At 41.2% G+C, this 25,007-nt stretch overlaps 1 protein-coding gene across 2 annotated transcripts; it reads left to right on the forward strand.

Annotated features, from left to right (window-relative positions):
* The first annotated feature begins 4,474 nt into the window (after positions 1 to 4,474).
* olfm1b (olfactomedin 1b) lies at positions 4,475 to 23,950 on the forward strand. Of its 2 annotated transcripts, none has more exons than XM_044175427.1 (6): positions 4,475 to 4,992; positions 11,373 to 11,522; positions 12,216 to 12,371; positions 14,349 to 14,568; positions 18,900 to 19,006; positions 21,762 to 23,950. In XM_044175427.1, the coding sequence occupies exons 1-6, from the start codon at positions 4,927 to 4,929 to the stop codon at positions 22,434 to 22,436; spliced, it is 1,374 nt and encodes a 457-aa protein (XP_044031362.1). In that variant the 5' UTR covers positions 4,475 to 4,926; the 3' UTR covers positions 22,437 to 23,950. The 2 variants fall into 2 exon arrangements, with proteins under 2 accessions (XP_044031362.1, XP_044031361.1); XM_044175426.1 differs by lacking the exon at positions 4,475 to 4,992 and adding an exon at positions 8,479 to 9,937.
* Positions 23,951 to 25,007: the final 1,057 nt, after the last annotated feature.

Below are 25,007 nucleotides of genomic sequence, written 5' to 3' on the forward strand. Positions count from 1 at the left end.
TAGTCTAAAACTGTTCTAATGTTCTGTAAAGGTCCTCAGCTGCATTTAGTAAGATATTAGTCCATCCTTAAAGAAGGAAAGCCTCCAATTATTTGATGAATGAGGTTAGGTCATGGACGTTAGATGTTAACGATCTAATTCATCTCTATGATTCCGAACTTCCCATAAAGCTTTAATGATTTTTGGATGTGGTGATTGGCGAGGCCATATAATGTGACTTCATCCTGACATCGATGAAATCAATTTTGAATTGCTCTAGCAGTGTGTCTGGTGACATTACCATCCTGCAGTATGGGAGCACCATGAGGGAAAGGTATTTGCCTCATTGTGTGCACCTGAAGCTGTAAACAGTCTAACATCCCTCAGCTGGTATACAATCATGTAGAGCAATCATCTATCTAATGTTTCGCAGTAGATGGCTGTGTGTATCATTCCAGACCTAAAACCATGTTTAACATCTGGCATCTGACAGTGAGAGTCAAAGGCCTTTGGGGGGGGGTTTACAATATCTGTCCGGATGGAGATAAATGAGTGAAAAATGATTCATCAGACCACGCTTTTTCAATTGGAGGAATCCAGAATTTATGCTCTTTATGCCAGAATATTTATCTTTGTCCAATGGCCTTAGATATCTTCAGTTTCTGAAAGGCAGCCGTGCCATAAATGCCAGCTACATGAAACTCAGTAAGTGCAAATTATTGTTTCACAGAGGTGTTGGTTCTATTCAGAGGTAGTCATTAAAGTGATAATTGTCAGATCTCTTCTAAAACTGACAAACAGTACTACTTGTCTTTTGTCTAGGTGATTGATAGATCTCTTCCTCTCTGTTCCCGTTACTTCAATTCTCTTACACTCTCTTGCCTTTTTTCATTTCCTCCCCCCCCCCCACCTCTTTTATTTCTCATTCTCTGTACAGCACTCAGAAATTTGCTCCTTTATCCTCCCAAGGTCCGAAGGCTGAATGCTGATAGAGTGATTATCCAGTGCATTAATACTCACTCAAGATCAACACACAGGGGGCTGTTAAATCACACTTTTATGGAGCTCCCTCAGTAAGCGCAGAACTGATCAAGGTCCTGGACCCATCCAGACCAGGTCTGTAGCACACTAGATGAATGGAGCATTACTGAGACATACTAGATGTGTGAAACATATCTTTAATATAATCTGTAGCATCAACCCTGCTGAGAGCACAGGGAGAGAAAGTGATGAAAGGGGGAAGTAATGGCAGTGTGCCTGAGAGGAAAGACACAAATTCTATTAGGACCTAAATTTAAACTGGAGCTCTTTTACTCACTTTTCTGTCTCTCTTTGACACACACACACACACTCTCTCTCTCTCTATCTCTCTCTACTCACAAAACCTAACTGGGAAGAAGAAAAGAACTCAACTGGTAAAAGAACTGGGCACTTTCTCCAATAAGAACACATTTTGGAAGGTTAATCAATTTTTCTGTGAAACTTGGACAACTATGCCAAATCTCAGCTTTTTAGTTAATTCTGTAATCACGAAAAGAACTAAAGAGAGTGAGAGACACAGTGTATGTGTGTGTGTGTGTGTGTGTGTGTGTGTGTGTGTGTGTGTGTGTGTGTGTCTGTGGTATGTGTGCGTGCATGCGGCAGTGGTGAAAGATTTTTTACTTAAGTAAAAGTAGCAATACCACAATGAAAAAAAAAACAAGTCAGTACAAGTCAGTACAAGTTACAAGTCAAAGTCCTGCATTCAAAATTTTACTTCAGTAAAAATACATATTAGCAAATTGTACTTAAAGTATCAAAAGTAAAAGTACTCATTATGCAAAATTGCACCACTCAAAGTGTTACATTATATACTTATTATTGGACTGGGGTGTACAATCAGTCTCAGTCACCTCACAAATTCAATGTAACTTCACAGAATGTTAATGCAGCACATGCATATTACTCTGTGACTTCCACCCCACTGCTCCTGCAATGAAGACATTTTACATATCTGCATGCAAACAAGACAATCCAGCAATTTGCATTTTGAGCTCAGTGGGCAGGAAATAAATCTTGAGGAGAAATATCCATATGAGCAGCCACATTAAAGCAACATCACTATTCAGCTTTGCTTTGTTTGAACAGCTTTTTCATCGAATTCTTCCAAATCACAGTGGTGCTCCATCATCTCCTTTTCCTGTGTTGACCTTCAGAATCTTTGATTGTTTTTCCATTCGTCACTTGTTCACCATTGCTCCCATCAAAATCCTCTTTCTACTAGTAGTCCTCAACTTACACTAACTAGGATGCACAGAATAATCAGACCTGTCACCATAATTGGATTTTTATTTTTGAAAAAACTGCAAGGTAAAAAATATGCCAGGAACCGCTGTGTATTAATTAATCTAAATGGAGCTGGGTGTCTTCTCTCACACACCAGACCTACAGAAAAAACCCAAAGACAAACAAACACACATGCACAGTGCCTTCGCTGTTCTCATTTGCAACTCTTAATGACCGAACATTTCATCAGGCATGATTAAAGGGTCTGCTGTGCTTAGCGGTATCCACTGTGGCTTCATGCTTCCGAGAAAAACTTTAATATCAGCCAGTGAGATGTCTCTCCTGCTGTCCAGTGTGTGGGCTGTACCACCACGCAGGGAAGGGCTCCTGCCGCCAAACAAATGTTCCTCTTTCTGTCTGGAGCATTCCACTTTCATTACACACCGATCTCATTCTCCTGCCCCATATTTAAATCCTCTTTGAGAGCTGAAACTCAGTTAGTAGCACTGCTAGTAACACACAAAAACACATGCATACGTGTCGTGCACTTTAACTCACTATCCTGAAAATCATTATCCTACTGTTTAGAAGTCTCTTCTCAGTCTGATCTTGTATTGCTTCGTTCAGGTGCACAGACCAGCCAAAATCTGCTAACAGACAAATGAGAGTCCACATTAGAGAATACAGATATGAACTTGCCCTGATGCCATTACCAAGGTGATTTATGCATCTTAGTGCCACCAAAAGAGAATTCATTTCAGCTGAGAGTCTATCTAAAGGCCACTGAGCTATTAGTATATAATGTGGTTCAAACAGTCACAGGCAGGGAGAAGCAGAACGGCTTCAGAACCACATGACCACCCAATTAAGAGCCTATTGTTCACATTCACAATGGCATAAGTACTGGACTGCCCACACAGAAACAGAGTGCCTAAGTATAAAGATGTAGTACTCTGCATAGCTCTAGGGATAAAGCATACTGTTAAACTGACACACACACACACTATTTCCGTTTAACCCCAAAACTTAAAATGAAAGGCCCTGCACACCCCCTTATTCTGGTTAATGAGACCTTTGCTCGTGCAGTACATGAAGTCACCGGACTCCAATAAAGAAGGATAAAGATGTCATTTGTCCCGCCCTTACAGGTGTAGCAAATTTAACAGGAGGGTCAGGGAGATGCCCACACACTCCTGGAGAGGTCTATATGGCTGCATTTATATAGCACTCTCATTCACCCACACACTCACACTGATGGCAGCGAGCTACCATGCAAGGTGCTGGCCTGACCATCGAGAGCAATTTGGGGTTCAGTGTCTTTCCCAAAGACACTTCGACATGTGGAGGAGGAGCTGAGGATCGAATCGCCAACCCTGTGATCAGTGGACAACCTGCTCTACCTCCTGAGCCACAGCCACCAGGTCTAATCAGGCAAAAGAATTCAAATCATCATCCTAATAAATTTACACCCTGGGCTTAATTCTAATGCCTGATTTTCATAGGTGGAAAGTAATACTTTCAAGTACACTCAAGTACTAGAACATTTTTGAGTATTTTCATTTTATACTACTTTATACTTCTACTTCTCTACATTTCAAGTAGGAATATTGTACTTTTTACTCCATCACATATATTTGGCAGATATACAGTAGTTACTAGTTACTTTAAGATCAAGATTTTACATACAAAACATACCTGTATGATATGTATGAACTACTAAAATATGATGCAATGTTATACACTGAACAGCTTCAACTGATCCTGATAAAACGTTACAAATGCCTAATGCATCAGTAATAACAATCAAATAATATAATAGGAATTATATCCAATGAGCCATTCTGTCGCCTAATTAATTTAACTTTTGATACTTTAAGTACATTTTGCTGCTAATACTTCTACTTAATTAAAATGAACACGTTTTAACACCTTGTCATACTAACTATAAGCACATAGCCCAGCCCCTAACCCCAAGCCCAAAGTAACAACATGGAGCCCCAAAGCTTGTATTTTGCAGGGTTGTAACTACTGAGGATAAGGATTTTTTTTTCAGATGCATGTTTTTTATTTCCATTTTTTTCCCCTACAGACAAAGATGAAACAATTCTGAGTAGGTGAAAGGCCCTACTCCTTTTTTTTTAATGACAGACTAACAGCAAATCATGTTGGAAAGGCATTTTCCCTCCTGTATGTTTAAATACGCCAATTTAAATCTCCCTCTCTTGGCGATGCAACTTCCGTTTTCAGCACCATGTACAGCGCCGTCACTCATTTTTTCATCGAGAGCTTATACGGCAGCTTGAGGCGGGGAGGTAAACTTTTGGCAATATCAGAGTGAAGGTTTATAGCTGTGTATACGACAGTGTTTGCGCGTCTTTAGCCCAATGTTCATCACAGTCCGTCGCAGCGATAAATAAGTGCGGCCACTGAAGACCGAGGGGAGAGGCACCGAAGATAGGCTCCCGATATGAACTGAATATGCACAGAGACGATTCCGTGAAACAGATCTGTCGCTTTCTGCTACTGGGTTGCTGAGGGATAAAATAATTATAATAATAATACAAAACTCGAGCGAGGTGCAACGCAAAAGAGAGCCGGGAGGAAAGGACTGCTGTGCGGGGGGACGCAAAGGGACTCGATCTGCATGTGAGACCGCTGGTCCACACACACCGGAGGCAAGAGATGCAGCCTGCGAGCAAGCTCCTGACTCTGATTCTCCTCATCTTCATGGGCACAGAACTCACCCAAGTAGGTTTTTAACGCCATTTTCCACCTCCTGTATTAAAAGCTTAATTGGCTCCAGATCCACCGAGAGATTACCCGGTTACCGCGTATAAAGAGCCCCGGTGAAATAGCCCTCTACCCCGCTTAAACAGATTAACGGGTGGGATTACATGATGTGAATACATTGTGCTTTACGGGCGCGGATAGAGCCCTATTCAGTATCTCCACTGCCGGGGCTGACAAACGGGCCAGGTATGGGGGGATATATTGCATGATCGCTCAATTTCCCCATCAGCAAATGGTCAGAATAATCAACTTCAGGGCTATTCTACTACAATATGTTGCCTGTAGCGATCTCTAAAAAGGCCGTTGTTGAATTATGGGCTTCTCCTCTTAAATCAGGCTCCACAATCAAATGCAGTTTCTCAAAGAAGGTGCTTTGAGCATGCTCAATGACCACAGTGTGACTTACTGTTGCCTGGGGGTGGGGGTGGGGGTGGAGAAGAACATTTAGTCCCAACAATGTAAAGCCACCCAGCTCAGGAGTGGTAAACAAATTTACTGGTCAATAAATTGCATTTCTGTGCTTCTTTACTGGAACTAGTAATTACTTCCTGCTCTCTAAAAGGCCATTTGCAGCAATACATATAATAGTTACTGTTGCATTAAACTGTTGCCTCTATAAATTGCCACAAACAGTATCATGGTGGGAAAGAGAGTGAGGGAGTCAATGTATTTATTGCCAGGCCCTGCCACCACTGGATTGAAGAATTTGATGATTTAATTGCCCTTGCTTTAACAGAGAGTCATATTTCATGGGCTTCACTGTTGTGTGAATCCATTTGTGGTTGGTAATTGGAGACCAAAAAAAAATAAAAAATCAAATATGCCACTGAGGTACTATCAATAAATTAATCTCTGTTCCCAGTGTAACTGTAATATACTCTACTCCGAGTGACAAACTCAATAAAACGTGTTGGAAGCAGGTTGCTGCAAACCCTGCTGGCCCAGATAACCATTGTGTTAGAACAATATTGATGTAATATTGCTTTGGCAGAAATATGCCACCAATTGATCTCCGCGAATTTATTAGAAATGTCAGTGTGTTGTGAACATTTTTTATTCGCAGAGCAACAGCTTGATTTTGACATTCATGCGGAATTTGATTTGTAATTTCATCAAAGGTGTAACCTTAGAAACACTTACTGATGGTGCGATTTTATCTCCCCACATTGAAGCATCAAATGTGCAGCCTATAATCTGAACTGGACATACAGTGCAGCAGCAGAGTGCAAAAAAATGCTGACACAATCGAACAATGGGGCTATTTGCACCGATTGATGGAAGCCATCAGTCAGAGGAGGGAGGAAAAGAAAGCGTGTTTCACTTTAGGCTTCATGACAGTCGGTTCGGGTCCTGCACGGTGCAGGTCAGGGCCCGCGCTACAGTGACAGTCTTTCTCTGAGGGCCTGAGAGTGTGTGTATCATCTGTTTGAAGGTAAGTCGATATTAGTCCACAGCATTGCCTCTCCGCTCCCTTCCAGAAACACAAGATACACTGACAGGCTCTATTTATACTGCCCCTGCTATAGAAACATACAGTACATTTCACTGCAGGAAGGCAAGGCCATCTCTGCTTGAAGATATAAAAAGTGAGAGGTGTATCTACAGACAGAAAGATAGAGAGCTTTTTTTGCCAGGTTCCTCATGAGAAAAGAAAGCCATCCAGGCAGTATGGCCTCGACCTTTGATGCTGAACAATGACGCTCTCTTAATGACCGCATTAAGCGCCTTGCCCAGAAGTCTCACAGAGTTTCAGACAGTGTGGGGCAGCTGCAGCTCTTTTCTTAACATCTGGCCGAGGGAGCAGGGAGACACCTGATTAGTAGCACACTCTCTTCTTCAATTCCACCTGCATTTATTTACCTCCATCCCCTCCGCTGAAGGTTTGGCTACTGCTCGGTGTTCACACAGAGGAGAATAGCAAGCAATAAAAGCGGCATCTGTTCCTCACCTAGTGGCTCCCCCATGGCTTCAGGCCCACATCCTAAAGTGTCTCACAGACACCTGACAAAACAGATGGCACCACTATAGCTGCCCCTTTGACGCCATGCAACCTACACACCATAGCTCATCCTACAAACAACCACCATGCAAAGAATTCGTGTAAAACACCTGCACATGTTAAGGTTTTAGATTTGTTTGTATGCACAATTAAGAATGTATTTTTTTTAATGAATGTGTGAATTTTTACATAAAAAAAAAAAAAAAAAGCGCCAATGTTCACACAACCAAATCTACTTTGCCAACACGTCTATGTTGCTCGAGATTAAATTATAAGGGCTCCAGCAGGGGGAACATTTTGAAACAGTTAGGGCTTTTTAATGAATGAAACAAAAAAGAAATCAATCCGGTTTTATGTGAGAAGCTGAGATGGAGTTGAGCTGAATTGCAATATGCATGGTGTGATTGGCAGCTGGGGTTGAAGCTATTTATTATTCAGTATTGTTGGTTGAGCGATGAAAGGGGGGGGGGGGAGTAGCAGAAGAGGAGTAGGTGGAGATATGATGCATTTTGTAGTTCACTTGCAGGCTAGAAATGGGATTTTTTTGCTACTTTAAGAACATTTATTAGAATGGATACTGAATGTGTCAATATGGTTCTCCTACTGTAAACTCTAAACACCTGTTTGCTATAATGCAATACAGTACAATAGCCCAGTCAGAAATGCTACTTTTATGATGCTTTAATGTTATATTGTTTTATGTTTATTGGTCATTTCTGAGGCTGCTGTTTGTTGTGTTTTTTTCCCTTTATTATTATGCTGCATTGTATTGTAAGATGTGCCAGCTTGTTTGTCCCTCCAGCCACATCTACACCTTTCACATACTCTAAATCATAATTTCTGTCCTAAATTGTAAAGTGAAAATAACTTGGAAGGCACACTTACAGTATCCAGCACAACACTACAAACATTCTCAAAAAATGACCATATCATTTGATCTTAACCTCTCTTACACAATCTTATTTATGATCATTGTGCACTCTTGATAAATAGTCTGACGGTCTGATGACTGACTGACTAATTGATCTTTTCATTGAGTCTGTCTTTTATCAGTGCACCTGTGGCATTCCTCCTGATGCTGCTGTGTTAAATTCTGAGGACTTTATATTAGAGGTGGCACCTAAACTTTTGATCTTTAGTTTCACCTCTATTGAAACCGATCCACACCTGTGAAGCTTAGAAAACTAACTGTATCCATTTGAAAGCCATGGCATTAGAGGCCTTTGTGCTGTACTGAACTGCACCATATTACACAAGACTAGACTGGACTCTTGAAAGCAGTGCACAGCAGTGAGCTGACCCCTGCCGATACTTTGCAGTAATCTTTGGAGCCATCACCACTGTGAGCTCTCACCTCAAAGGTCATAAAGAAGTGGGAGATAAAAGTGGCAGGCAGGGAGAGGGGAGTGATATGGAGGTGCAGTGAGTGCAAACTTCACTCACTTCTATCTTTCAGTTTACCAGAAAAATGCATTATGGAGCTGACAGAAATAGCTGTGGACACAGCACCACTCTTGCTATTCTGGGGACCTCATGTATCATGCAGTGCTGCAATTTAGCCCATAGGCTGCAGCATTACTCTGTTGGCCTGTTGGTGACTTAGGCTCAGGACAAAATGAATTATTTGTCATTTCTGAGAGAGATAATTCTAAACAAAAATATGCACCATTTAACTGCACTTGCTAATGCACCCACAATGTTTTGAGTCTAATAACCATATAGTTAGTGCATAAACATGACATTTATATAATGTAAAGTCAATGCAAATCGACGAGTTGTCTTTTTAAGACTGAGCTTTTTTTTTTTTTTTTTTCAGCAATGCCAAAATCAGCTACACGATGGCGCCAGAGTCACGCGAATTAATAGCTCATCCTCTGCGCTCGAGGCATCCAGTAACCTGTCAATAAAGCATACTCTGAGTCCTAACACCCCGTTGTCATTGAAATGCAACATTCTGCGTAAGTTTTGACATGTGGGCTGTGTAGTCACACACTGCAGTGGTTGTTACAGTTTAAACGAAGGCCAGCTTTACCATGCAGGGTCCGAGGAGGTTCGCCTCTATAACTGAGATCCTCCTGTCCTTTTGGGGCAGTGGAGAAAGAAATGTCACTGTCCGCTATAAATAATCCCTCAGCATCAGTGTCGGCCGACCTCAGCCGCACTGCACATTGTCATTCGCTCTGGGGACAGCCAGTGTCGGCAGCTATGGGCGAAACAGGCGCAATCCAAGATATTACCATGAACGGACCCCAACCTGGCTGACATCATTGCGTCTGGCGATATAGATAGATCCGTAGTACCTCCTCCTTCTTTCTCTCATCCATTTGGAGCAGCCTGTGTGTGTAGTCAGTGGCACTTAATCACAGAGCGCACCAAAGCAGGAGGCGGACTGTCGGGCGTCAACGAAATAGTAACGGTGAACCGGAGAGGCAGCAGTTTGCGGGACAACGCAGAAAGAGGAGCTACCCGCAGGACGTTTCCAGCAGCTGCTCTCGGTTGTCTCCCTCTTTATCTTCCACTGGATCAAGTGTTGCAGTTTTATCTCCGTCCTGACCTTCCCGTTTCGGTCGTCCCTATCGCGTCCGACTTGTTCGCCGCCAGTGCTTCGTTGGAGATGTCCAAAAAAAGACCAGCCGAGCCGGAGTCCCGGGTGAAACATCAAGCTTCTCTGGGCAACATGACTCGCTTCCCTTGTTTCTCACCGGAGTCTGTAGAATGAAGACGGCTTAAATAAAGTCCAAGCAGAGCGCAAAGATGTCGGTGCCTTTGCTGAAGATCGGCGTCGTGCTCAGCACCATGGCGATGATCACCAACTGGATGTCGCAGACCCTCCCCTCTCTGGTGGGGCTCAATACTACCAAGCTCACGGCGGCACAGGGAGGGTACCCAGACCGGAGCACAGGAGTAAGTGCGCAAGTTTCGCATATTTCCTGCAGCTGGTTGGCTTTTTTGAATGAATGTTGACTGTTGCAATCAAATTACAATTCAAACATAGGCAACATATGTGCGCTTTTAAGTGCGCTTGGTTCATAATTAAGAGGAAAAATTCTGTCAACGTGACACGCTTGCGAGGCGCATGCAAAAGTAAAAAAGACTTGGAGAGGCGTCATAGACATCTTCCTCCTGCGTTTGAAGTTGCTCCAGCTGCCACTGTGCTGCTGTCCCTGTCGATATAAGTAGCCTGCACTAAGTGGAAAGTTATCGGGTTTTTTTCTGCTATTGAAAATTAGGGGATTGACATGACAAATTTCAAGGCAGCCTTTTTCCCCCGTCCGAAACAGCGGGAGTCCTCATTCTTCCTTTCACAGTGTGTGTGAATGAGAGAGGTGCTCAAAGCTAAGATACTGTTATAGAGTCGAGATGAAGCGTTTCTTTGTTTCTCTGTCAGACTCCTGGCAGATTCTGTCTCTGTGCCAGGATAACACTGTGAGCACTCCTCAAGTGGATGTTTGCACTGAAATTTAGAACAATGGATGTTGAAGACAAATAAATAAATAAATATAGTAAAAGCAGTGGATGTACTGAGCTGATATTTACTCAGTTATCCTGAATGTGCTGTGTTTATTTCATGATTTTGAGAAGATTCTTTTTACATTACTTTTAAGATTTTATTTGACCATTTTTGTCAGTGACCAGTGTAGCAGAAATGTCTGAGTAGAGGAACACTGGCACTAAAGCAGGTGCTTGATAGTGATTTTCTTTGTCTTGTCAGCACATCCTTTGGCAGAAAGCAGTGCAGCTGACTGACAGTCGCTGCGATTGCTCCTTTTGGATTTTGTGAAATCACTCCTTTTCACTAATTGAATTAAGCAGCAGTGATTTTTATCGCTGATGCAGTGATGAATATCTTTTTTATAAAGTCACTCTCTCAGTCTCATCCAACCAGCAGGTTAGTAACTGGAGTTGTCCCTCTTTCAGAAAAAAAACCCTCTTTCTGACGTCATACACGTCACACTTTACATTCTGAGCTTTCACACACCCACTGAATAATGGGAGTAGCTTCAGCTGTCTTGACTGGCTGCATCTTCCCTTTGTGTGGCTTTAAAATACACTGTATGATGGTGCAAAGCGGGTGGAGCCTGGTGGTTTGTGGTGTCCAGGTGATAAATGCGATACAGCTATAGCATCAAACAGGCACAATACACTTGATGGACACATAGCCGCAAAGTGTCCTCCTTTGTTATTTCATATACAAACACAAGGATGTGTTTTTGTGATAAAGTGTCCCCCCTTTTGTCTTTTTCTGTTTTTGTCTGAGTTGTTTTTCTTTGCTCCCCTCTCCTCTAGCATCGCTGTTCAACTGCCCCTTTTCTTCATTTATCCACTCCTTTGTCCTCAGGTGTTGCCAGCAAACCCAGAGGAATCGTGGCAGGTGTACAGTTCAGCCCAGGATAGTGAGGGAAGGTGTGTCTGCACTGTGGTGGCGCCGCAGCAGTCCATGTGTTCACGGGATGCCCGCACCAAACAACTGAGGCAGCTGTTAGAAAAGGTAATTACCGCTTAACTCCTCTGCAACACATGACCCTAGCAATCAAAGTGATGCAATGCCCATAGTAACCACCTTTACTCCTTTTACCTACAGTACTTCACACACAAAGACGTGCGCACACACACATATAGGCTTACCCATGTTTGTGGTCTTCCAATCACCTCTCTGCCCGTTGGACAAGAATAGGAATCATGCTCTAATGAGCTCCCTGGAAACCCATCAGGCATCATGGGAGGCAGCTATACACTCACTCTCACTCGAGTTTCTATTGTACTGCACACATCCAAAGCAACACATCTAATGATGCAACCCGGGTCATTTAAGCACATTTATGAAAATATGCATTTTATCCAAAGATGGAGATAATCCCCAAATAATGTAGCTGCTACAAAATACAGACCTTATCAGATTTCTCCTGAATAAATAGAAGATGTGCCAAGTTTATGGAGTTTCTGGACCACAACATTTTTGGAGAAACCAAATGTCTTAACAGTATGTATTCTACACTTCCACCATGTGTCTGAGGCCCCTGACTAGTTGGCCTGATGTCAAAGTTTGTGAATCACTGCAAGAAGAAAGACAAGCCAAAACAACATATTGAAAGTATGTTGCGTTTTCTCATGCCCACTGCTCTAATTAGACCATTGGAAATAAAGATTTATTTCATTACTCAGTCCAATGTGTCCACCGCAGGTCCAGAACATGACCCAGTCCATCCAGGTGCTGGACCAGCGAACCCAGAGGGACCTGCAGTATGTGGAGAAGATGGAGGTCCAGCTCCGTGGTCTGGAGACCAAGTTCAGGCAGGTGGAGGAGAACCACAAGCAGAACATCGCCAAGCAATACAAGGTACGAAGCCAGATCTCCAGCCATTGACCCAACCGCCATTCTGTCATAGCTGCTCTGTAGCCCATTATACACAGCCTTACCCATTTTGTGTTTGTGTGTTCCCACTGTGGAGATGTTTCAGAACTGCTTAAGCCACCACACCACATCCATCAGTCCAACAGTCAACACCACAAGACCAAAAGTCCAAGACAGAGAAAAGCAGCAAATTCCACAATTAAGAAGCTGGAATTGAGGAATTTTGGGCATTTTTCAGTGAAAAATTACTTAAACGATTAACCAATTCGACTAATCGAATAATCGTTTCAGTTTTCCCATTTAAAGGAGCAGTGTGTAGGATTTAGTTACATCTAGTGGTGAAATTGCAGTTTGCAACAATTTGAATGTCGCTCGCCTCCCCCTCCCCCTCCCAGCATGCAGGAGAAACTACAGTGGCCTTGAAACTCACAAAAAACACGAAAGGCCCTATCTAGTGTTTGGTTTGTCCGTTCTGGGCTACTGTAGAAACATGGCGGTGCAACATGGCGGCCTCCGTGGAAGGGGACCCACTCCCTCTGTAGATATAAATGGTTTATTATAAAGGTAATGAAAACACAACAATTCTTATTTTCAGGTAATTATACACTAATGAAAACATACTCATGAATATTATATTCCATTTTCCAGATCCTCCTAAATGTTACACACTGGTCCTTTAACAAAGAAGTTCTCAAATGCTAAATGTAGTTTAAACACAAGCAGCCTTATAAGAACTTTCTATATCAACGAATAAGTACACAAAATTACTAATTTGACGAGACATTCGATGCCACCTTTAAGTACCTCAAAGTTTGAGGTACTCAAAAGCTACTCTGTGCTATGAACACAGTTCAGATGGTACCAAAAAAGTGTTAAGGTTTGATATGCAGCCCTTTTTGCAGTTACACACACACAAATGCATTGTTTCAGTCTATCTGTATTCTTACCTTTAGCACTCTTAATCAAAAGCAGCTTCAGTGTTTGTATCATCTTACCCACACCAATACATTTGTGTGATCCTCACCTATGCATGCTCAAAAACCTCATGCATCCAATGCCACATTCAGTGCATGTGTTCAGTTTTCTGTAACCTGTCTTACGTGCATATACTAAGTGTGTGTGCGTTTGTTTGTGTGTCTGTTAGATAGGTTAGCAAGCTCTAGCCCCTGTCAACAGTTTGTCATTTTCTTGCTTGCAGGGCTAACTTTAAGACATGTAAAGAGAGCCACAGGGAAGAAGAGGCAGGTCAATTCCAGATTCCACTGAACTGGGCCACAGTACTGAGAGCATTTGGGCATCAAACAGTTAATTTACCTTTAGCACCATTAAGACTAAGAAACCCCACCCCTCTCCCAAACCAACCCACCACTGATCTCTTCCTGCATGTTACTGCTGTCAAAGTTTTCCATCTAAAAGCTTTTTTCAAACGTAAATACATTTATTCTTATTATTAATTGCTGTTATTTATTTTATTTTCCTTTGGCTTTTGTCTATGCATATTTGGTTACTACTACAAATCTATACGTAAAACTATAGACGTAAAATTCGAGACACTTTGTTGTGTGTGACATGTAAAAGCATGTAACCCTTAATACGATGTTGCATTTTAAACGATGATGACCAATAAAGAGCTTTCCCAATTGTTGTCGGTGTACCGAGGGCTTGCTTTTTAACGGCTGGTCACTGCCGGGACGGAGCCACCTGCTCTGCTCGTCCAGCGGGTGGAGAATATTTTCCGGGTTTGTTTGCTCAGACACACACCTGCACAGACAAAACACAGCTGTTCACACACAAACACTGAACATGGACACAAACAGGGGGTCTTCATGTGAGTGAAGAGGCAGGCTAGAGTCAGAGTAGTCAGGTTCAGACAGGTGTTTTTTTTTTCTTTTCTTTTTCTTTTATGGACAGTCTCCTTTTGTCGCGCATGACACTCAACCGAGCTTATTCTAACCCTTTCAGGCCATAAAAGCGAAAATGGAGGAGCTTAGACCGTTGATACCAGTGTTGGAGGAGTACAAAGCCGATGCCAAATTGGTATTGCAGTTTAAGGAGGAGGTCCAGAATCTGACGTCAGTTCTAAGCGAACTTCAGGAGGAGATGGGGGCCTATGACTACGAGGAGCTCCACAACAGAGTGTCAAATCTTGAGGAGAGACTCCGAGCATGCATGCAAAAATTAGGTAGGCACAGAAAGTTGTTGGCACACACTTTTCTTCAAACACGTGCATGCACAAACACTCCCACTGATGTACAGTATGTTGTGACTGACCAGAAAGAGATCCTCAGGCATATTCACATAATTCAGAACATCACAGGAACATTATGTGTGGCTGCGATACTCTACCACTCAAATGCATATTACACAGTCTTCTAACACACTCGTCATTTACACTCTATGGTTATATTTTGTACATGCTCGCTCTCTGACTGACTTTGCTATTGGTATACTCTGACATGTTCAAGGTAAACCAATAAAAAAAAGTCCATTAGAGGGCTACGCATGCATGCACAGAACTGGAGTTCCATCCTGGTAACTTCTATATCTTCTGTACTTTTTTCTCCTGCAAAGAAACAAGGCACTAGTGCTGAAACCATTGGTCAATTGACAGAAAATTGACACCAATTGTTTAAATCGATTAAATCATTCAAGTCAATTTATCAATCAAGAAGCCAAATCTTTTCTGGGTTTCAGCCCCTCACATTTGAAGATGTGCTGCTTTTCTCTGTTTTATGTCATTTTATAGAATAAATCCTTTATTGAAAGATGAACTGATAATGAAAATAATCATTAGTGGCACTCCTACGTTTTAACTTTGTTTAGCAAATTTCGTTTTAATGTCGAGTTCTGCATGAGGCTATAGTAGCGCCCCACAAAACTGGCTTCCTGTGATGAAATAGATGGGATGTTTAAATACGTCATTAGGCATGAGGTGTTTCACATGGTTCCTCAGGTACACACACAATCATACACCAATGGATAGCATACAGAGGAAGAGAGATATTGACAGCCTTCTCAGCTTGCAAGTTCACATCACAGTATTATCTTTGCTTTTAGCCCCTGTGTCAGTCTCTTCACACCTTTGTCACAGCCCACAGTGCTAATAGATTCACACCCACACTACAGTGACTAAGATATATTACAAGAGCAGAGACACTCAAGCCGCACATCACGGGTATATTGTGTCCCTGTTTCAACTTATTCACAGTGCAAGATGACAGCCAGGAATTGGAAAACCTTTGGTTACAATGCCTACTGTTCTTTTTGGAAAGCTAGTCAAAACACAGTGATTGTATTTAAATTGAATATATAGAGTACAAAAAGCAGATACCTAATCTCAGCTCTCCAGTTACTTCATCATATCACTTCATCATTATTTCTCTTTATCTATGTATACACGATTATTTTTGTAAGTCGCTGTGTTTTCACTCTCAGTTCAATGCACATGCTGCTGCTCACATCTGTGGTCAGACTGCCAAAGAAAGGAGAGCAGGGAACTGTGGGAGATACTCCACTGTGTGTGTGTGTGTGTGTGTGTGTGTGTGAGTAGGTGAGATCAGATGAGATAAAGGCGAGGTCACCCAGCGAGGGACTGGCTCAGGCAGAAAAGAGGGTGGCTACTCCTTTCATCTTCACACAATTGCAGAGGCACTCATGCATAGTGCACACAAATACACTCCAGTACACTCCCGTTATTGAGATTAAACTTGCGAAGGTCACTAGCTAAATTTGCATCAGCAGATCAACATCAGGGGGAAAAAAGAGAAAAATAGAGAGGGCAGAAGACATTTGAGTATTGAGTAATAAATAGAGCGACAGGAGAAATTGATAGAAGGTGTTAAGGGGGAAGGAGAAAGACTGATAAAGTGAAGGCGAGCAGGAAAAGTGAAAGAGAGTAACTAGCGTCCCCGCAGAGCTGTCCTTCAAGCTGTTTTGTGCCAGAGAGACTAACAGCCCATCGGCTGCTGGGACACAATGGCCATCGATCAAGTGGACATGCCAGCTTGCTGGGCAATAATCAAATAAATAAATCACCCTGTGTTATGCCCCAGCAATGTGGAGGCACAGAGAGCTTCAGGCAAATCCAGCCCCTTCACACCGATACTGATGAATGGAGCAGGAAAGTCGTACCAACACATAAACCCCACTGTTACCTGCTCTGCAGCCATTTTTCTCCCCTTCTATTTCCTCTGTAGAGAATAGAATGAAAAGGCATAATGTTATAGCAAGGTTCACATGCCACAGGATCAATATTTCTCTCTTTACAAACAACCTCAACGTATCTCTTTGTTTTACTCTTCCCTCTCCCTCATCTTTATTAAACAGTAATTGGTATTTTATAACTTGAATGTTATTACCTCCGCCAAGGAGGTTATGTTTTCGGTGCTGTTGGTTTGTTTGTCTGTCAGCAGGATTATGGAAAAACTACTGGCCCAATTTTCATGAAACTTGGTGGAAGGGTGCAGCATGGGTCAAGGAAGAACCCATTAAATTGTGGAGCAGATCTGAATCACGGGGAGAATACATAAATTATTTCTCATGAATTATTTTTCACTTAACATTGCGAGATAGGTCAATTGTAACGGTATCTATGGCAAAATGACCTGAATTCGCCTCACATCTGGGAACAGGGAGACATCGCTAAAAAGAAGTTTCAGGGCCTTTAAACAGGTTGGGTAAACTTATTTGAAAAGAAAAGGAAGGCAAACTATTGACATTTGAAGACATCACCTCGGGCTGTGGGAAATTATAACAGGACTCGAAACTATTTTCTGACATTTGATGGACAAAATGATGAATTGAGAAAATAATCAGCAGATTAATTGAATCGAATTGAAAATGAAAATAATTGTTATTTGCAGCCCTACTATCACTATTTAGGTGTGTTCACTTTTTACCTCAAAATAAAGTGGTTCAGATACTCAGGTTCACAAGCTGCCTGATCGTCTAACCACTCGTGTTTCTTGCCCTGTCGGACTTTGGCCTTGCCACGACAACACTGCAGCATTCCCAGATCTCACCATTACTTTGGTGAGTACAATGTTATCATAACTGATAAAAACTATAGCCAAAACTACAAAAAAGACCCACGTTGAAATAAACTGAAATTATCCTTTAAAAACACATATTCCCCCTTCTCAGGAATTGAGTGTTCATTCTATATCTAAATCCTCACATTCAATGCTGATGGTGTTTTTGTTATATCAGCTCCAGTTCCCATTAGGTTTTCCATTTGCTCTGCCCTCTGCTTTGGCCCAGGCAAATTCAGGCCAAAAGGGGATTAGATCTTGTGTGCATCTCCAGAATGCAGATCCATCAGCGGGCTCCCCAGCAGCCTGCAATAGTAGCGTCATCTAAAGATAGAGGCCTGATTAGAGAAAAGAAATAAATAAATCAATGGCCAATGTATTACTGCAGTCTCTAATCCCTCTGTGGGTTACGAAAGGGACTCAACCCCTAATGGGAATAGTAGATGCTGCTCATGTGACCATGACATGTGTTTGTCTCTCAGCCGCCGCTGAGGTGTGATGCCCACAAATACTCACAGGCACGACATATGTTGCACATAGAGTCACACAAACACTCAAACACACATGCAAAGCCACAATTTTCATTATGTAAGTGAATGGAATTTGACCAGATGAGAACACGGAGTCTGACAGATAACTGAATGAGACTAGCAAAGGAAACGAACATACTGGATTGTATTACTACAAAGTAAAATGACATTTCAAAACAATAAAGAGCAAGAGAGATGATAGGGGTTTTAAAAGAAAGAGGGATCATGAGTGTTATAGTAAGGGGTTAATGGATGCAATGCTTCACAGAGAAAGATGTTAATGAAAACTTAAAATGAAAATCGTCACAGTCCCACTCTTTAAATTAGCACATCAGAACGACTCATTACATTCATGAGATAAAATTAATAATTAATTAAATCAAATCGACTTTTGTCTTGCTGAAATATCGTCTGAAAAACAGGTTGTCTAAATGAATGGATGTGCTGCAGTGGTGTTGAGAAGTAATGTTACTTGGTAAAATCCTGTCTCTTATTTTTGTCTGTGCTCATTAGAAAGGGTACATTAGTCTGACCAGCTCTCAGTCACGAGGGTCACAGAGCCCAGTGTTAGTTTTGTAAAATTTGCATTAACACCTCAATCAACACTAATTAACACTACAGCAACTTACAAGCAGCACTCTACAGCAGAATACACAGAGGCTCTCCCTTTCCTATTCCCTCTTCCTCTCACTTTCTCACACTTCCACACAGAGAGAGTAAAACAGGCATTAGCATGTGTGAAATGAATAATAAGCACCTCTTGCACAGTACATCAAGCAAAGAGAAAGGCAGAGACGTAGCAACAAGCTGGACATCAACTCCCTCATCCTTCAGGCAAACTCATTTGGATTTAAAGTAAATGAAAGTGAATCCCTTTTAATAGATCTTGAATTAGTCTAAATACCCAAATGGGTGTTGCTCTAGATGTTCCCATCTAACTTTGTTCCTTGCAGCATGTGGCAAACTGACGGGCATCAGTGATCCCATCACCATCAAGACGTCTGGATCCAGGTTCGGCTCCTGGATGACTGACCCTCTGGCGCCTGAAGGAGATACACGGGTATGTACAGTACTGCTGCACACAGTCACACAGTATGGATGGGAATCATCTCCTAATATGATATTGAATGTACGACTGGGTATTGAACCAAATTGTGTCTGTTGCGCAAACTGTCACAAACTTGTCACTTCACTTATTTTTTGATCAGACATTTATTATATTCTGATTAAAAATCATAATTTTGCCAATTTGAGCCTTTTATTTTATTCAGGCAAAGTTCTTGTATGCTGCTTGTGTTTAGACAGCATTTAACATTTGAGGTCAAAGATATTGAAAAAAATCTTCTTAAATCTACTGAACCTTAGGTATCGTATCAGCACAAATTTCAAGCGATATCCAGTCCTATTCTTAAAGCTGCTATAATCAATGTTTTTATATTAACAGTGGATCAATGACTATTTGTAATATGAAAATGGTTGCTCACACGGACAAACCCACTGAGAATTATCACTCAACTCTGAAGTTCCCCTCAGCGTGTACAGAGCATTTTACTGCCTTTCAGCTCATTGTTTTGGTTTTACAGCCCACACTACCTACCCTGCTCCAAACAGCAGACAAAGTTAGAGACTAGCTGGTGAACACAGTGGAGCATTTAGCAACTAAAGAGCCAGATATTTCCTTCAGGAGTTGGTGCAGACCAGATCTGAGCTACAGGTAGAAGGAGAGTGAATATTAAACTTATATGTAAGTATGTATGGCAATGTTGCTCCCAGTAGCCAAAAAATAATTTAATGCAGGTTTAAGGTGCCCACATAGTATATTATCCTCTACATTTTACAATGTTGTAATATTCAGATTAGCTATAGCATTTTTTTTGTGATTTCTGATTACTTTTTGTAAATGAGTGCAAAGAACAGTCAGTTGATATTTTCAATTATATTGTACATTAAGTCCACAAAGCTTTATTTAGAATTTTATCCAAAAAAATTGGCTTAACTAAAATTAATCCAAAGTAGCAGCAGACAGCAACAGAATCTGTTTTTGTCATCCTCCATGTTTGGCTTTGTTTTCAGTCTTGTAATTTAAACCTGCTGTTGCATGCTCAAATAAAGCAGCGAATACTTTCAGTGTTGTTTTACACACTTTGATTGTAGTTAAAATCAAAATTTGTGATATAAAAATGGTCACTTGAAAATTGCAATTCATAATTTTTTTTCCCCCTGTCCATGCCACACACAAAACAAATACACTAGGATTTTACAGCTGCAATTATTAGTTGAAATTTTAAGCAAAAAATCACCGGTTTCGACTTCTCCAATGTAAATATTTTCTGATCTTCTACAGTATGATGGCAAACTGAACATCTTTGGGTTTTAAACTGTTGGTCAAATGTCAAAACTGTTGAATATGTCAACTTGGGTTTTGGAAATTGTGATTATCTGCAGATGAATCGTTAATGAAAATAATCGCAGCCCCACAATATCAGACATGCACACATTGGAGGAGAAAATAAATACAACCACACTGGCTGTAAACTTTTAATGCTGATCCATCCTTTCCCCTGTGCCTCTTTGTTCAAGAGACAAGTACCTGAAGATCTGCAACACAAATAGTTTTCCTGACTCTAAAGTAAGAGTTGACCTTGGAGGTGAAGGTCAACTCTCACTGAAATTTAAGTCGGTGTCAATTGATCACTGTTTTTTTTTAATCAGCTGGTTGCATCTGAGTGGGGCTTCTTTTGGCTCAATAAATGGGTCTGTTTTCATTACTAAAACACATTAAAATGAAATACCAGAGATAAATCTATGTGGTTTTAATGGGAAGCTGCCCAGCAGACAAGGAAGGCAGGGAGCTGGAAATAAAGAAAGTTTATTTGTCGGCTTAGCATGAACATGCTCTTTGTGCACCGGCTTTATGAGACACATTAATAAGAGACAGAACTCTCAATGTCACATGGGAGGAAAAGGGATAAAAACTTGAGAAGAACCAGCAGTACCGTAGCTGTGTAAATTTGCTGTTTGCTTCCTGAAGGCTAATTGTTGTGAAAACACAGGCAAGTGTATATTTTTATAGATACTCAGCAGCAAGGGCGAAGTTTACTGCTGACTAACATCATATTTAGCATACTGTAAAAGGCTACTTTTTTTGTAGAAACTAATACATTTTGAACAGAACACATGACAGATGTGCTGTGTTATCAAAGGGTAGACAAAGAAGAGTGTAATTGACTGGAGCGGACAGGTCCGCTCCATTTCTTTTTATCTCTTGGTTTCCTTACCTTAGGTTTTTTCTAGGCCCGTGGAGACCTGCTTCCTTGACATGAATCATTTTTTAAGTCAATCACAGCAGCACATGGAAGCAGGTAGGAGAAGGGTTTCAGGTGTCTCAGTCCCACTAAGACTAAGGAAGTGTTTGAGCCTCTAGCAGCTCCGGAATAAGAGCTCTCTGCCCACCACCACAAGGGCCAGCAGGAAGCAGGGTCGGAGCAGCTGAGACAGGCCTTTTATCTGGAATGATTATTATCTGGCATTATCCCTGCGGGACCCAACTCATGCCACCCTGCGGCTGTCATCCTGACTGTTTGTATTCAGAAGCTGCCGGATCTCAGCTTCGTCTGCTCCTGGAGGAAGTCTCAGCGCTAACTTAATTGGGATGCTTGTTGACGGTGTGATTTGATATATTCTGTGTGTGATCTGCATAGAACATTCTGATACTCAAGGCACTCTGAGGAATAATGATGGTTGGGGTTTCTAGCTCTGAAATAGTGATGTGTTTGATCCTAATTCTATTTTCTCCTTCTTGTCATGATGTTTAGGTCTGGTACATGGATGGTTACCATAACAACCGCTTCGTGCGGGAGTACAAGTCGATGCAAGACTTTATGGCTTCAGACAACTTCACGTCCCACCGGCTGCCCCACCCGTGGTCAGGAACAGGTCAGGTGGTCTACAACGGCTCCATCTACTTCAACAAATTCCAGAGCCACGTCATCATCAAGTTCGACTTCCGCACCTCTTCCATCAGCAAGTCCCGGCAGCTCGACTATGCCGGCTTCAATAACGCGTATCACTACGCTTGGGGCGGCCATTCCGACATTGACCTGATGGTGGACGAGGGAGGCCTGTGGGCTGTCTATGCCACCAACCAGAATGCCGGCAATATCGTCATCAGCAAGCTGAACCCTAACACGCTGCAGATCATCAAGAGCTGGACCACCAACCACCCTAAAAGGAGTGCCGGCGAGTCTTTTATGATCTGTGGTACACTCTACGTCACCAACGGCTACTCAGGAGGCACCAAGGTCTACTACGCCTACTCCACCAACTCCTCTACTTACGAGTACATCGACATTGCCTTCCAGAATAAGTACTCACATATCTCCATGTTGGACTACAACCCGCGTGACCGTGCCCTCTATGCCTGGAACAATGGCCACCAGGTCCTATACAATGTCACACTGTTCCACGTCATCCGCTCAGAGGAACTGTAACCACAGAAAATGGATTACATACATAAATACATATTGTCTGTGTAGAGATCTCCTTATATACAAAAATATATCTGTGAAAGAAAAAGACTCTATGGCAAGACCATTCTATTTATAATATCAAATAACGTTTACTGAGAGACTGCATCAACAGTGAATGCAAATGGATTGAATGTGCATATACATGAGACTGAAAAAAAATCTAAAATGAAAGGGTTTCATTCCAAAATGTGATATATTTATCAGGAAAAAATGCTTTATCCGTTAATATCACAAAAATCACAGGTGATTGTTAGAAAAACAGAGCTGTTTTGTAAATAAAGGTCTTAATATGACTTCTAACATTAATAGTTTCCCATAGTCTTTTTATTATTTAGCTATTTTAATAGCTGCCATCATTTTGTTAGAGGTATTTTATTTTGGAATGAAACTCTTTAATTGTTTGCCGCATAGAAAATGATTGTAAAAGTAGACTAATATATAAGATTTAAAAGAATAAGAACAGATGCCAAAAAAAAAAACAAAACATCACGCCTTTTGTTTTTTTAATATAATGAAATCAACCTAAGCTCATTCCTGTGGCTCCGGTTCTTCTGCAGAAATGCTCCCAGCTGAACTTTTCTTTTGGTCAATGGGGGTCCTGAAACGAAGACTGTTGGTAATAAACTGTTGGATCCCCAGGTCCAGTGGACAGACAGAAAATTGGGAGGTCAGTCTCGTCAGAAGACTTGATAGCCTAATGGGTGCAGTCTGTCATATCGTTTTTATCAAGTACAGTAGCAAATCAAAAGTCTGTAGGGAAACAGCAAACAACAATAACGACATCCACTAAAAGACCTGAAGGCACTGACTGTTGACAGCGCTGTTGTTTGAGATGATTTTCCTGTGTTAGTGACTATGTGTGAAAAAGGCTTTCTTTGCATGAGTGTTTTCTATCACTCCGGTCTGCTCTTCTGAATGTCTTTTGCTGTATGATACTATAAAAAAAGGGAGGGTGGGAGGGGGAACAAGGTAGAATACCTTTGGGATTTGAGGATTTGCAAAGATATTTACTTTTTTTTCCTGCGTCTTTGTATTTAGTTCTTGTTTTGTTTATTTATATTTCTTTGCAATCATTTTATTTTTCAAAAGTTCTGTAACTGTATCACTGTAACTGTTGGCACCGGTTTTGCCTCTCTGTATTTGTTTATTTGGACTGCGTAGGAGGAATCTATCTAGCTCACATCTCGCTGACGAAAAAAAATAAATAACAGAATGTATCAAGTATTGTATCCTGGGAACCTGGTCCTCCTATCTTCAATTCACATCATGCGCCTGTAGTAGGGAGAGTTTTCTTTTAGAGGATAATCCTGTGTCATGTCATGTTTCCCCCCCACTGCTAGTAAAGGATAATGCTGTTTAAATGTATACCCTTGCAGAAGACAAAAGCTTTTCACTCTTTTTGCGCTTTGCTGGACATGTGTTGTATCTGAGATGAGATAGTTAATGATTCGTGTCAATAAAACTGAGAAATCTGATGCTCGGATTGTTGCCTTAAAAAGCTACAAGCTGCCATGTGACAGCACACTTAGTGCATGACTGTTCATATGCAGATCAGAATCAGAAATACTTTATTGATCCCCGAGGGGAAACTCTTTCGTTACAGCTGCTCACTGTCACGTCAATGCACACTTGAGAATAGAAGGAATAGTAGTACTAAGCAAATCAAAATATAATACACTATAATACAGCTAAGGTCAATTAAGTACAAAGTGGATATAAGTATAAAAGCTAAAATAAGTGTAAGTACCAAAGTGGATTTAGCGGTTGATAAGTATGTACTAATGGAACTAATGCTCTTATTTCCTGCCTTTTGGGTTATCCTTCATTAAGACTGCACAGAGTGGACACTGTGTTGTTTTGTTGAGTTGTGGGAAAAGAGTATTTTGCATTTACAGACCCTGTCACATTTTTAGAAGTCTTAAAGAGAAGCTATGTACCTTTTGAACAAAGAAATTATTTCTCTTACAAATGAAAAGTAGAATTCACAAGAAATAAAATGTGTTGTTGCTCAGTTCACTACACTGAGGGGTTTTGCTGCTACAGCCTTACATGGTCTGGTATGACCAGTAGCTTATAGTGGCTAATGTTAGCTAGCTAATGATAGCAACGTTAAGCTTTGCCACTTGGGCCACAGTGGCTGCTGTTCAGTACAAGTTACATAGGATCACTTTAAGGTTTTAAAAATACATGAAAATCTGACCAATTACAGTTTTTATTTTCACTATTTGCTTCTGTCACCTTGATAATCACAGCATTTGATACTGATTACTAGATATCAAATATTTTTAGGTTTTATTGGTTGCTAAATATTTCATTTAAATTACAAAGATTTTATCAGTCATTGTCTGACAGTGTTTTGACTGGAATAACCCCTATTTGTGTTTCTTTTCCATCACTTGACATTTATTTTGTTTGTATTTTGTGATGTCTTCTTTTTAAAGGCAAAACTGTCCACTTTTTGTTCACTCAACAATTTTCTCTCCTTCTTTGTTCTCCACTCAATTTCACTTACCCCCACCACCATCCTTTTTT

The sequence above is a fragment of the Siniperca chuatsi genome, linkage group LG18, assembly GCF_020085105.1.
Source record: "Siniperca chuatsi isolate FFG_IHB_CAS linkage group LG18, ASM2008510v1, whole genome shotgun sequence".
NCBI lineage: Eukaryota > Metazoa > Chordata > Actinopteri > Centrarchiformes > Sinipercidae > Siniperca > Siniperca chuatsi.

What these genes read in the sequence shown, in the direction of transcription:
- olfm1b (XM_044175426.1), top strand. Translation starts at nt 9,788, where the DNA reads ATGTCGGTGCCTTTGCTGAAGATCGGCGTCGTGCTCAGCACCATGGCG. An exon ending in ACCCAGACCGGAGCACAGGA is followed by an intron (nt 9,938 to 11,372) that starts GTAAGTGCGCAA and finishes CTTTGTCCTCAG; the next exon opens with GTGTTGCCAGCAAACCCAGA. An exon ending in AGCATGCATGCAAAAATTAG is followed by an intron (nt 14,569 to 18,899) that starts GTAGGCACAGAA and finishes TGTTCCTTGCAG; the next exon opens with CATGTGGCAAACTGACGGGC.